The following is a 14,861-nucleotide window of genomic DNA, read 5'->3' on the forward strand; positions in this document are numbered from 1 at the left end:
TGGGAGAGGGTGTCTACCTGGGCGGCTCTCAGTCTGCTTGTGCTTTTAGCAAAACAAACAATGGCAACAATCCTCAGTCTGGCATGAGTCTGACAGTTGGTGGAGATGGTGCCAGTTACTGTATATATCCATAATATATGATGCCTCGTATTTTGGTGATGACAGCCTAAGCTGGATGGTTCTGAATCGGTTGAGTGCAGAGGCAAGCCATGTCTCCCAAGAATCCAGTTAACTATTTAGTCCAGTGATTTATGACCATCCCTAATGCATGACAGGACTACTTAGAGACAAGACTAGACTGATGTCATCGCACACAGAGAGCTAAAGGAGGGGAAAGAGACCCTCTTCATGTGAGAGATGTTGTTGATTCTTGGTAAAGTCAGTTTCCATCTCTTGAGATGAACACCAAGGAGGATCCTCAGTGTGCCAAGCCATGACTCAAATCTCTATCAATCCCCTAAAGATCCTCAGCCGTCAGCGTGCCACAGGCGGCTGGATATAAAGAGCTACAGTTGCCAGTTAAAGAGTTTCAACAACAGTGGCCATCTTTGCTTTGTGTTTGTTACTACTTAGCAAACATGAAATTACCTACAGTGAGCCTAATGTCACATAATTTACCCAGCATGCTGTAACTGAGTTGCCTTGTAATCACGCCTTTGTGTTTTTGTGCCTTAATTTGATCTGAAATAGGTACCATGAGTTGGACATCTGCAAGACCTTAAGGGACAATCTCAGCTACAAAACGCTGATTGAATATCCTGTGCTGCATGTTGTACTCAGAGATCATTGGAAGGAGTATCCACCGAAAGGACCAGGTAAAAAAAAAAAAAAAAAACACCCTTATTTAGCTTTATCTGTCATGGCTTTAAGCTAATGTCTGTATCAATACTAACACGCGAATGCTTATCAGCAGAGAAAAAAAAATCATAAAAATGGAATGAGAGTAGAACAGACATTCCCATACATATCAAGGTAGCAGTATGGTCAGAGCGGCAGCCATTATTATGTGTACTGTTGCCATTGCAACTGGGCTAATTTCCATGTATACTGACTTGCAGTAACTGACAGACTCACTGAGGTGAGGTTTAGCAGTGATGACCAAACAAGCAGTGGAGTAGTACGTTTTCGAATAAGCAACTGTTATGTTTCTTTTGTTGCTGGAAAACAGGTATAAGAATAGGCCAAAACAGAGTTCTCAAACCAGTGAGTGTGACACACTTTATGACCCCACTGTTGGGTGATGTCACAGTAACAACTAACAACAATCGCCATTTTCTTTTGTACTAGTAAAATGGCCACGGCAAACAGTTCAATGTCCATTCTACTCTTGTTCTATTGCTTTGAAAAAAAATATTTCTTCACCCACCATTTTCAGCCTCATGTCTCTTTATTTACCCATGTTTACTGTAACTAAACAAAAGGGTGGACATATGACATGAGTCAAAACCCCACGTAGCCCCAAAACACCAACCTCTCTCCACTTCCGCAATTCCAGCCACATTGTATCATGTCCTGGTTTCTCCAGCTGAGACTTTGAGACTCCCTGCTCCCTTATTTTTCACTATGGCAACATGCTACCCCAACGGAAATGAGGGTGTTCTGCACAGCATCACACACACCAACCTAACCTCAACAGTGTCTGTGGCCAGAAAGAGGATCAAACATGGCTTACTGTTAAACAGTGACCTCATGAGTTGTGAAATGACAGAAGATGAGAAAACAGGAGATCAAGCCTGTGTGGCTTTTCTCACCTGTTTGTCAGTCTACTCCCAGTGGCGGATGTTTAAGGCCAACAAGAGTCGTGACAAAGTATGACTGCATATCATGAAAAAGCATACAGCGGTTTGCTCTTGCTCAGATGTGCACTGTGTGGTCAAACTGTGTTTATCTCAGTAGGGTCAGTATGGTCACAAAAGACCACACTAACCCAGTATCCTTACGCTGTCAGATCAGACGGGCTGAATGACGAATGAGGTAATTTTAGCCTGAGTCCCAGTGTGTGTGTTTTCAGTGATAAGGCCTCTGGTATCACACTGTTTAGCTATAATGTTATAATGTTAGCCATAGAAACATCCTGATAATTGCAAATGCCATGGCTTCGGAAGCTGGGCAGGAAGTGATAAAGGGCAATCGGACACTGTGCAGCAGCACATCCAGTAAGGATAAAGTGATGTTGAGGGTCCGGCAGGCTCCAATCATGCAGCCAGTCAGTGTTTTGTTCTGAACCACATTCAGCCAGTCAAAGGAGACTCTTTCTTTGTGGCCTTATTGACACAGAGCCAGCATTTTTATTGTATTTTTTTGTTTGGGTCAGATTATTAAATGACCTTTTTAATGTCACTATTCCGAATGAAGGTACCATTTTGTAGGTGTTCTGCAGAGGGAAAAGGGGGTTAAGCAATAAGTCAACAAAATATAAACAAATCTTTAGCCCCAGTAACCCAAATCAAAACACAATTACTCAGAGTTCTCTGTCACAGCACTCTATACAGTCTCTCTATGGGACGTGCCCCTCAAAGTGTTATCAGTGAGGCAACCTCAGGCACCTCTGTTAGTTTGTTAGGTGTAGCCAAACCAGCCTGTTCTAGCTAGTTAGCAAAGCTTTCAAAGGACAATTAAGCTACAGCATGGCTTCTGAAGCAAAAAAAAGGTGATAGAATAACAAGTGACACAGTGTTGACCATATGTAAAGTTGGATACATCACAACTGCCAGTCACATGGGTGTTGTAATGGAGTAAGTACTTTTATGAATATGGGATACAGCGTCTTATAGAGCCTGGGTTACAAAAGTAACCTAAAGATTTACCGACAGGTCTCCAATGTGCTAGCAGGTGAATACAGGGTACTGCTTTTATAGTGTTGTGTTAAGTGTAGGCATGTCAGTTAATTTAACTTTCGATAGCCCAGCACCCATTAATTAGTAACTAACTGGTTAATTTCAAAGGGAAAAAAAACACATGAAATACAAGAGGCCTTTTCTGTCAGTCACTGACTCAGTGTGAGCTTCAGCACCACGTTTCAAAGTGCTGTCCATTTAGAGGTGTTGAAACTCTATTGTTTTGGGATGTAAATGTCTTGCTTTTTATTTTCTATTGGGGTTGTTGTCAGACAGCCAGCTAGCAGTGTTACCAGGCAGAAACACAGGGCCCACTCCCCACCCTTCGGCCCCTACTGGTTAGGTAAGGCTTAAGGCTGGTTAGCCACTCTGAAATGCGCACCAGCCAGGTCTGGTGGTAGTTCGCTTGTGGTGCAGCTCATTCCTGATTACTGCTGCTAGGACCATCCAGGTAGCAGGTCTCTCCCCCAAGATAGCCCTGGTGAATAAGCGGCTTAATTTTGAGCCGCAAAACCCCTTTAGCATTGTTGACTATTTAAGCACTTCTTGCCATGCTGACACAGCTAACAGTGCTGACAGAGTTAACAGTGATAACATAGTTAACAATGCTAAAGACAGTCTGCGGCTCAAAATTTAGCCACTTACTCACTGGGGTGACCTGGTTGGAGAGTGGAGGGTGGGCACAATGTTTTCACAGCAGTGCTGCTGGGTTAGGATGCTGTTACTAGCAGTATTCGCCAAATGGGCCGCAATGCTAGCTAGCTAGCTACCGCCCAGCCCAGCTGGTGTGCAGTGCAGAGCAGCCAAGCTAATCATTGGAGACCAGAGGGTGGGCAGTGGGCACTGTGTTGACGCATTTAACACGGCTAGCCGGCTGTCTGTCTCCCACCAAATGTGGACGGTGGACAGTGCAGTAACCTGAAGAGTAGCAAAATTAACCTTTAGATCAGAATGCAGAACCGGTTAACAATATTATGATTAACAGTTATCTGTTGACATCCCTAGTTAAGAACATAGGTAGACTAACTTCTCAGAGTTAACTTGAACTTCAGAGTGTGTGCAGATAGACGGGTCCATTGTCAGTGTGTTTGAGAGAGAAGGAGGGGCAAAGAGGGGCTGAGTAAATCAATGCACTGCATGCAGCTCAGTCCACTAATTAATTTATCATGGCTGGCGTTCTCTTAGACAGATTAAATTAATGATAATAATAAAACAAAAAAATGCTAAAATGGGTTGCCATTAATATCTGGGCTGCTCAAGTAAAGTATGTGTGCCAAACACCGGTATGTTAATTTACCTCAACTTTATAAGGTCACAAAATTAGGGAGCCTTTAAATTCTGTAAGTTATGGTCCATGACGAAAGTAAATGGTTAATGGGAGGCAGGCATAGCTTTCTAATTGTGTCTCTTTTAACAGCTCAAAGAAGAGAAGCTGAATTACATTAATCTTTCATATTATAGGCTCAGCTGGATAACCATTTCTTAGGATGCAGGCGAAAATGCGTTGGAAAAGTGTACACAAAATGGGCTCCTGCGTTTTATAATTCAGCAGGCTGTGGGGAGATCATATTGAGGCGTAATTGCTTATAATTCACAATTATGGTTCTTACAGTCATTTATTCTGCAGCCTTTCTTTCACACATGTCCACCCTACTTTATTGCATAACTAATTGCTTGGCATGCTGCCTCATCCTGGAAACAAGCACGGAGCCAAACTATAGCGTCATCATTCCCAAACTGTCTATAGTGTTCCCCTCTCTATTTCACCATTTCAATTTATGCATGACCCCAGCTGTGCTCTAACCACCCTTGTGCAACTGGCTGCTCTGATCACTTGTGTATACGTTTGAACATGTAAGAAATTTACTGTTGGGAGCGCTGTGTCTAATCATCCTGTTTTATACATAAACGGGGGAATATTGTTTCAGCTCAACCTGCATCAGCCTGCAGTGGTTTTGCAACCAAGAAAGAAGACGTGGAACAAGAGAAGCAGGATGTGATCCAAGTTTCACCATCCCTACAAGGAGCTCGCACCCCGCGGGAAACCAACATCTGGACAGGAACCCCAGAGACCAGCCCTGAAACTGAACCCCCACAAATGAAAAGGGCCAAGAGAGAAGGAGGGAAGGAAGAGGTAGAGGAGGGAGAGATCATAGACAGTAGTGACGAAGAGGAGGAGCAGGAAGGAAATGCTGAAGACAGTACCCCATGTAGTAAGAGCTGTGATGGTGCCAAAAGCCCAGCTAATGATGGGGGGGGTGATTAAAGACAAAGCAGCAGACAGTGTGGGGGTTAATGTGGATGATGGTATTAATAAACACAGTGACAGCAGCAGGAATCAGTGCATAAATGAGAACATTTCTGCTTCAGCTGATGACAATGAGCTGTCAGAGAAGAGTACTGAGGTCAACATGACTAAGGAGGATGCTGTGAAAGAGCCGGGCCCTGTTCATACCCATCACTGTCAGGATGAAAATGAGTCAGCTCATGCTGCTGACAGCTGTGGACAGGAATGATAATGCACAGATGTTCAGGGTGAAATTAATGAGGAGGCAAACATATCTGACAGGAAGTCATCAATCTAGTATCAGTATACAGTTGACCAATGCTATCTAACTGTGTTTTCAGTTTTTAACAGTTTTAGGAAATGAACAATGGCTGGTGCCACTTTATTGTTGTATATACATGGAATCATTTCAATTTCAATGTTAATTTTCAAAATTTAGGTTTATTTAATCAGTCTTGAAGTATAAACAAAAACATAGTTTGTAGGTATTGTCATCTGTATTTATCAGTAAAATTTAAAGGCATACTATGCAGGGTTTGTCCATTGCTGTTTGTAAACACAACATTTAAACTTTGCCACTCTGACTCGTTGAGACTGCGAAAGCAGTGGAACAAAGCAGTGAATCAGAGGAATAAAACATTATTTTCTGATTGTTTCACAGCAGTTACATTTTAAATCACAAATAAACAAACCCACACCTCTGCATAACCCTGCAGGAAGGTGCTGCGTTGCTGGATTTTGTGTGAGTTCAGCTAACAGCAAACACACAAACATGCAGCTCAAATCCACAGAACAGAAGAGAGGTTGATGTGTTTTTATAGTCCCCTGACACTGCACGATCATGAATGGTTGAGGTGACTTTGTTTTTTCAAGTCATATTTCCAAGATCAATAATGTGCAGTGAAACTCAATTTGATGACAACATGGCCGAGAATCCCTGAGAGTGTTTGGAAAAACTTTGTGCATTTACATTTTCAACTGTACAAACTCCACCTGTAGATGATCATGTTATATAATGGAAAGCTAAGTACTACCAAGAAATGACAGTGTCAAGCTTTTTGTGGACAAACAACCTTTTTGATTTAATGTCTCAAGCTGCTTTTTGCCTTTAGTGCTATTTTTTTTATCTTGTTATGTAAAGTGTGTTTGTGTATCTTGAAAAACACTCTATAAATAAAATGTACTTTTATTACTTTAAAGCTCAGCAGTTAAAGTCTTTGTTTAACACTCATTAGGTTATGTGTCCCTCTGTTGCCTGTTTGTTTTAATTGAAAACTAAGGGAAACCAGCACCTCGCTGTGCCTCCATCACCTTTGAAGTTCAACAAATTTCTCCTTTCTGTCAAGCTTCAGTACGACCATTAGTCTCGTTTTTCCATCAGCTAATAAAAGTTAATGTTGACATGCTCGTTTTTCTCACACCTCTGGGGTGTCTCCCCCTGTGAATGTTCTCGCGCATGTGGTGCCTCTACATGCCGTGTTCTTACCTAATGTTAGTTTATTACGACAACAGAGTGCCAGTAATAACTGACAGTATGGCTCATTGGTGGGGCCTGTGTTTATAGATGTGTTTTTATAACCTCTGCTAACCTCTTTTGGATGTTAACCCCTATGGACGGGGGCTCTTTGATGTCTGGCCTGTGATGACGCATTTTCCACCCTTTCGCCGTCAGAGGCAATGATCTCACATCTGACTGCGCATCCCTCTGTGATGGACGATGCAGAGACCCCTCTCATTTTCTCCTTGCCCTTTAGGTGCCATTTTAATGTCCATGTGCAAGTTTTGTCATACATTTTGAACCATGTGCTCATACAATATCCAGCTGGGCCTTCACACAGTTTGCTGAATAAACATCGCCGACCCAAAGCATTGCTTGTTTTTTCCTTTTTGTTGGACCTCATGTGTACAGTCTTCTGAAATAAGTACAAAAATGGACTGACAAGCTTTGACCATGCAAGGGTTCAACAAAGTAGTTTTACTGTTTGGGAAATATTTACGTGTTTGTCTAGAGACAGATTAGAGGATTAACACTATTCCCATATTATTCTATTAAATACAAGGTTTAAGCTGTTTAATTTAGCTTAGCATAAAGACTGGAAACAGAGGGGAAACAACTTGCCAGGCTAAGTCTGAAGGTGCCAAAATCCAAATACCAAGCTTACCCAACTTCTCCAAGTATCAGCAAGAAAGCAAGTACATGTGTATCCCAAAATGATCTGTTTATTCAAAGAAAAAACAGGGATGCTGTGTGCTCCATCGAGCCAACAGTGGTGCTGTGATAGGCCTTCTGATGCCACCCACAGTAGCTGGTGTTTAACTAATATTGAAACCTGACAGAGTAGTATTCAAAACATGTTATTTTTGTACTGAATCAAAAACATGCATTACTTTAATATGTGGTAAATTTTGAGCAAGCTAATACATTGTACTGTATATGACGTACTGAGAGTACAAAGTAGTAACCTTTGGTGCCTTCACATCTGTTCCTGTATTTGTCATGGCTGTGCCTGTGTTGAATTACCACCCATTTTATTTTAGCAGTTCTCTTAATTTTCTATCTCAATAAAGTTACTCAGTGCGACCACACAAAAGCTCTGCTTTGGTTTCTGCTTGTTGTTAAAAGTAAATTTGAGCTTTTTTTAGTTTGTGGAGAACACAGGCATTGGAAATAATTCCTCCAATTTAGGTAAATTGCCCTTTGAAATTTCTGTAGTTGGTTTGCACTTAATTAGTCTTGATTTGGTGGGCAGGGCTCAATTGTGCTGCGTGCAGAGCTGGTTTTTATGAGACCAGCTTCGGGACACGGCTCTGCGGTGGTGGCCTTATCCAGAAACAGGATAATGCTGGCAGAAGTCTGCATCGAGAAAGGCAGGTACTGAAGCACAAAATCATGTTTCCAGAGCCTGATGTCACCCATTTTCACATGGCACATGGAGTGGTTGTCATTAGGCACACTGAGAATCATTTATCAAGCAGAACCTCCGAAATGCATGGAAAACATTTTCGGTGCTCAAAATCAAACACTTTTCATCTGCAACCAAGTCTACAATTTTGCATGCGTATTTCACATTTTGAATTGACATTCAACTGATGTTTCGCTTATCTGACTGTTCCAACCATAGAGAAGTACCACTAAATGAGGCCATCTGTTTTTCCTAAAAAGAAATGCTGTACCACAGTGGTTTTCTATGGCCTGTTCATTGTCGAGCTTATAGGGCTATTATAAAATCTGAAACCAGTTATTTTGTAATACTACAAGTTTTCTTTGGTCAACAAAAACATTACCTTTCAGGATGTGCAGGCTCCATCTTTGTGATTTTTCCAAATGTTTCTCTCATAAGTACATACTCATAACATGCAGGGCACACGTGAGGACTTTAGTTTGAGTATTACTAGCTTACTAAATCGCCCTTTACTGTAGGACAGATGGAGGTAGAGAAGCTCCAGAACCTTTGGCTGATTGAATTCATCCTGCTCTTAGAATAAACAAGGGCCACCACCACACTTCAACACAAACAAACCAGCAATGTTGTCATCGCAGTCACCTCGGAGACTGATCCCCACTAAGGTTGTTTGCAGGAAGTGAATCACTTGTTCCCTTTTGTCTGTCTTGTGTCAATCTGACAGTCCAAAACAACAGAGCCCGCTTGTTGTCTGTTATTCTTTTATTATCAGCGCCCAGTTATCGTGGTGAAGTTGTTTTTAGAGCACCTGCCATCGAGCCTCGTGCCTTTTTGGTTCGATTTTCTCTCTACTACATTACCTTGGCTGCTTTGACCTAACTGTAAGCAGTCCTCAAAAAATACTAGCAATTTTTTGTTTTAAAAAGAAAATAGGGAGAACCAAATGATCCCAAAGACATGTAACCATAAACCTAATCCCAACTCTCCTTCCCAGCTTCAAAGCTTTATCTGCATCTGATTGAAATGATAACGCATTTTTTTGAAATTGCATACAAGCATATGCAGAATGATTTGCAGTTTAAATGGTAAATTGAAAGATTTTTGAATTAAACGATAGGTTTTTTACCATTGGCAAAAGAGTAGGAGTTTGTACCCCCCACGATTGTGGGAGCTATTCTTGTGGTGGGGTTTGATGAATCTCAGAACCTATCGGCTATCGTCTGATGACGATAAAGCCTCTGGGTGCAAGGGCCAAAATTTTAGCTGATCTGTTGTAGCCACAGGACGACTGATCCAAGGCTTTGTCTTCCTTATGCCAATCATTTCTGCTAATCTCCATAAACAGATATCTACATATGAAGGCAGATAATAATAAAAAAAAAGGCTAATACAAAGCTAACTCATGGTCAGATGATAGCTGATGGGTTCTGAGATTGCATTTTGGTCACTGCAGTCTGCCTCTCCACATACACTGTTACCTAGAGTTCAGAAATTATTGGTAAATACTCCTCAGGCTACAAATGGACTACAAACAGAAACCAGTGCATTTCCAATACCAAAACTTTGTCCCATCACCTACAGATTCTGCATACATATGTAGAATCTGTTTATAGAGATTAGAAACGTGATTGGCAGATCTACATCATTTCTTGGAGGAGGGGTGATTGGGTCAGATCAAAGAAACTCGGTACAGTTTCTTGAACCAGGCCTGGGAGGGGACCTTACAGGCAAGCACCTTGTACCTGGGAGGGCCTAGTATTCAGTGTCGGGGTCTGGTGGATTTTTTCATCCCGTGGGCCTTGGAGGGAGACGACTAGAAATGGTATGAGAGAGAAAAGAAGAATGACATCCAACAAAAGTTAGGGGGATTCAAACCATGGATGTTGTGGTTAATAGTTGAACCTTAAAACCTTAGGCCATCAAGGTATCCCAACACTGGGTTCTAAACCAAACTCCTGGATAGGTGTTTGACTGTCTCCTTTTCTGGAGATACTTATGAGCCCCTGGTTGAACTCTGCTGTCTCAGTGGGGGCCCTGGAGAGGGTGCCAATTTAGGACTCTAGCTCTACAGAAGGACTTGTTAGTAGACATTTATACCTGTCATGGACTGTCCAAAACAAACACTTTATATCAACATGATTGATGGCCAGCCATGATTCACTTTGAAGTCATCACCTGATCTGCCATGTTTGATTGTCTTTTTGGCTATAGTATCTGTTGAGGTTCAGCTGGTGTGTCTGGTCATGTCCTGACATCATGTGTGACTCAGTGTGAAGCAGTTGGAATGAGACTTAGTACCACTAAGTGTTCAAGATGTTGCCTAATGAGAAGCAGTTCAAGTATTTTAGAGTCAGTGAGGGCAAGATGGAGTGTGAGATTGACAGGCAGGCTAGTGCAGGTATTTTACTAATGGCTACCTATATTTCAAACCCCATTTATAGTCATGAATTCAGGGTCAGCATGTGGAGCTCTGACATCAAAAGGAAGCTCGGAGTGAAACTGCTGCTTCTTCACTTTGAAAGAAGCAAAGGAAGTTGAGGTGTTTCAAGCATTTGAGCATTGTAGAGGTGTTATTGATGTGTCCAATGGGGAAGAAACCCTGAGGCAGGCCTAGAATATGCTCTAAGAGAATATACATCCCACCTGGCCTGGGATATGACATTCAGAAAGATTTATGTGTGTTGAAAGCTTCAACACCCATATTAATTATGCACCATGATGTCTTTAAAACTCTGGGATAAAAACATTTAAAATGCCTTGTCTTTTTTCATTCTCATGCAACATCTTGAATGTGATCACGCTGTGCGTTACCATCTGTTCTGCTAAGTCTGTCACTGTTTATCTACAGACTTTGGCATTAAGACTACTAAATGTAAGGCCACATTTGGTAAATGCATGTGTAAGTGCTTCTCTCCTTACATTTATATCTGTTTCTTTGTGTGGTTACTTAATTGCAGTTTGTGACTAGGGAAGGCCAGCAGGCGCTTTTTTAGTGCACGAAACCGAGTCATAGTCATAGTTGCCACTCATTAGCGACATTTCCATGGCAAAACCATTGTTAGCTCCAAAGATCAAAGATGCAGAAGAAATCAGAAATTGTGTTACAGGGGAAAGTGGGTGGCGATATAATGACTAAGGCCTTACTAGCCCTTATCCCTTCACAATAGTGGAAACCAGGCTGCAATTACCCAGCATGGGGGAGACAAAAGAGTCGGAAAATACATTGCTCTTGTCACTTAATGTTCCATAGGAACATCAGCAAAATCCTGATGCTGAGGCCCACCACTGCTCAAAAGTTCAAATTGCTTTTTAGAATGTCAATCATTGTGATCTGTGAAAGAAATTAATGTAGATTCTCTGCATTTGTGGGACTGGCATTTACCAAAAAAATTAATTGTCGAATTTGAACGTGTCTGCATGGAACATAGAAGGCAGAAGCTTTCAAGCACAAGCATCACACTTTTTATTTAGTATTCTAAGTATCCCCTGCTGTTGATTAGTTTATTCATAAATAAGTCTAACATTAGATATCTACAGGTGATAGAATTGTATAAATGTCTTTGAATATTCAGGGATCACTGAAGTTGGAGATGAAGCAAGAAATATATGTAAAACTTGATATAATATTCACTTTATTTAACCTACTTGTTTAATATCAACATTGAGCTCTTTAAATTAGGTTTAGATTTATAAAACATAAACTTTCTTAAAGGGATACTTTGATACCAGGTCCGTATCACCGCAGTGTGGAATGTGTGCAGATGACGAGTGTAAAGGCGCTCCCCGTGCTTTCAGCTCCTAGAGCTCCTCGCCAGACAAAATTCGTCAGATGACGCGTCATTCCCCACACCACAGTGACACAGACCTGGTTGAAAATTGGCAAAGTATCCCTTTAACTATACTTACATAATTAAGTGAAAAAGAACATAGTCCCATCATCATGAAACATAAAGCCAGTAGGCGGAGGGAAGTAGCACTAAATACCTCTGCATTAGTCTTTCATATCCAGGTTCCACATATCCACAGTTTCTCACATTTCATTCACTTTAGGAGGCAACCATAGTTGTTAAAAAAAAAGGAGCTGTAGTGTTAAAATCCCTTAAACAATTTAAGGGCAAGGCCAGGCAAAATTACAGCTTCTGATTATGTGATCTCATTGCTCTGCCCATGTTAAACAATAGCGAGAGCAGCATATGCCAACATGAGCTCAGCCGTTGACGGTATGTGCCCCCTTGGAGGTTATTCAGTCCAACATTGTCTCCATTGGGCTGAGACTCAAGACGCCCAAAGACTCAGTGCTGCCTCTCCCATCAATGCTCAGCTTGTTTGAGCAAATAATCACTCCAGTAGCCAGCGGCCCTCGAGGGACCGACTCAACAATCCAACAGCCTGGGAGGGAATCGACTCTGATTTTCCCCTAAGCCTGCTCATCAGTTTTTCTTATGTAATTGCAGATGGGGATCTGATGGGTGTGTCAGAAGACATCACTATTGCTCTCGTGTGTGTGTGTGTGTGTTCATGCTGATTGCAACAAGAGGGTCCCACACCCTGTCAGGGTTTGGCAAATGGATGTATTTACATCACTTTATTTCAGTGAGAAATTTTACATTTAATATGCAAATACATGATGATTTGTGAGAGAGTCAGTTTCAGACACACATTTGATAAGTCTTTAAAATGTGCAGGTGTAATCAGGTCAGTCAGTCTAAATACATTTCATACACAGAATGCTTTTTCCTATTTTGTCCAGCAGATGGTGCTTTCTCAAACAAATGACTGCCTCTGCATTTGTACTTGGTGGCCAGTCTCTAACCCTCCTTGCTTCTTGCCCCTGGGTTGCTTATAACAGTGAATATTAATCTGAGGTTATAGACAAGGGGGCTGTTAAATAGCTGACATCAGTGCTCAGCAGCTTCCAGCATGTTGTAATGACCACTTCTCGATCCTGTTAGCTTCTGGTTGCACAGCATTACGTAGTGCTTAATGAAGCTTTAATGCTAATGTCTTTGTCATATAAACACATTTTGGGTTCAGGGAATGAGGTAGTCGCTGAGTGATTTAATTGCAGGGGCGCATGTGTGTGTGAGGGCCTTGTTTGCCCATGTGTCTGAGAGCGATAGTTTTTACAGGTTTGTGCTGTGTTGGCAGACACGCCACGAATTATTACTCACAATGATCCTGATGTTTGGGTTCTCTGTTAAGGCTGAGGGATTGAGCACCTCGCCACTGTGCTTGTCTGTACATTCTGAAGGAATGCTACGGATGACCGAAAGGACTGCTCACATAACATACAGATGCCATTACATAACTAAGTTTGCTGCATTGTGTCAACAAGACAAATGACAGTCTGATTGCACGGCACTTTCCAAACTCTGAAGGGCCGAGATGGGAATGTTTTTCTTTAGGAAGCAACAGAAAGAAAAAGAGCAAAAAGAGGGCTCCCTGAAAGTGTTTGGACTGTAAATCCGGGCTGCAAGGGGCAGCCACACATCTTTGTGATTAGGTAAACCTCAGAAGCCTTTCATGTGAGCAATCTGTAAAACCTCAGTGGGCACATCCTGTGCGGTATGCAGCTCAATCAAAGGCAATGTGTCCTGCTGAACCTCTTATTAAATACACTCGATTAAGACTTATTTCCAGCAGCTGTGCAGGAGTGGCATGTACATTCAGATAGACACGTTTTTTAGACTTGTTTGTGTGGAGATAAAATGCCTTTTGTGGACACAAGTGAGTACTTGGGAGTGTTTGTGTATATTTGGAAAATCTTCTTAGCTAAAGTGAACATGTTGCTCTGAAATATTTTCCAACATCTGCCGCCCATCAGGATGTCTGCTTTCTGAGCCACTGCTGCATTCCTGAGCCACTCCCTCTACCTGGATCAAAAAAGAAACCCTTCCCTGTCGTTGCCCCTGAGCTCTGCTCTCCCTACCCCAGATCAAACTGCACTGTAGGTATTTGTACCAAGTGCAAGCATCTGCCATCAGACCTTGTGCGTCAAAAAGAAAAATAACACACATCCTTTTCAGACTGATACTTTTTGTGCTCTTTAATTATGCATTTCATGTTGCATGTGTTTCATGCACCTTGGGGTCATAAAACTTACAGCCTTAAAGCATGCAGGACCAATGTGAGTTCAGGTAAACATAATGAAAACACCAGGGCGGTATTTGAAGTTTCTATGACCACAGACACAAATATGTTACCCCTGTTTCCTGTCCTTCCCCTTTTTCTACCTCATAATAGTATTTCTTGATGCCTGTTAAACTAAAAACCTGGAAGGGAGACTTAAGTCCTCCCTACTTCGCAGGGCTGTTTACAACTGTTTAGCAGACCCCTGTGGTTTAAGAGCCAACAGAGGCCAATGCAACTAATTCAGTTTTAAAGGCAACTACTAATGAATTAGGTCAATTTGGCAGTGGTAACCCGCTGTGTGAAAAAAATAAAAAGCTTACTCGGGAATGCATTCTTTGTATACAGCCCATTGTATACAATAATAGTCATTGTCCCCCTTGCATGGTGTCTAATCCCAGCCCATTCAGAGCAGCACTTAAGATTCTTGGCATACTCCCATACTCATTGCTACTCGTGGACTTAATCTTTTTTTTTTTTTTTTCACCCTCTCAGAATCAGTCAAGTGTATGGCTTAGCCAGATCAAATGAAAGCAAGCTAGCTCGTTGCAGAATGGCATTCCAAAGCACAAAAAGTCAGGAGAGAGAGCCTCCAAGGTTGTGTTATATAAGAACAGACTGACCCTGCTCAGTGTCTGTCTGAGAATCTGTTGGGTCTACTGAATGATATAACAGGAGGATTTTCCCTGGAAATAGTGGCTTTGA

General features: G+C 41.8%; 1 protein-coding gene across 1 annotated transcript in view; it reads left to right on the forward strand.

The window, feature by feature from the left end:
* The window catches only part of znhit6 (zinc finger HIT-type containing 6), a 38,646-nt gene extending 32,323 nt beyond the window's left edge, over positions 1 to 6,323 (forward strand). Inside the window, exons 9-10 of the mRNA XM_049588752.1 lie at positions 691 to 815; positions 4,766 to 6,323. Of these exons, the coding sequence (XP_049444709.1) occupies positions 691 to 815; positions 4,766 to 5,103 (463 nt within the window). The 3' untranslated portion in view covers positions 5,104 to 6,323. The remainder of the gene's footprint in view (positions 1 to 690; positions 816 to 4,765) is intronic.
* Positions 6,324 to 14,861: the final 8,538 nt, after the last annotated feature.

The sequence above is a fragment of the Epinephelus fuscoguttatus genome, linkage group LG10 (assembly GCF_011397635.1).
Source record: "Epinephelus fuscoguttatus linkage group LG10, E.fuscoguttatus.final_Chr_v1".
NCBI classification, from domain to species: Eukaryota; Metazoa; Chordata; class Actinopteri; order Perciformes; family Serranidae; genus Epinephelus; species Epinephelus fuscoguttatus.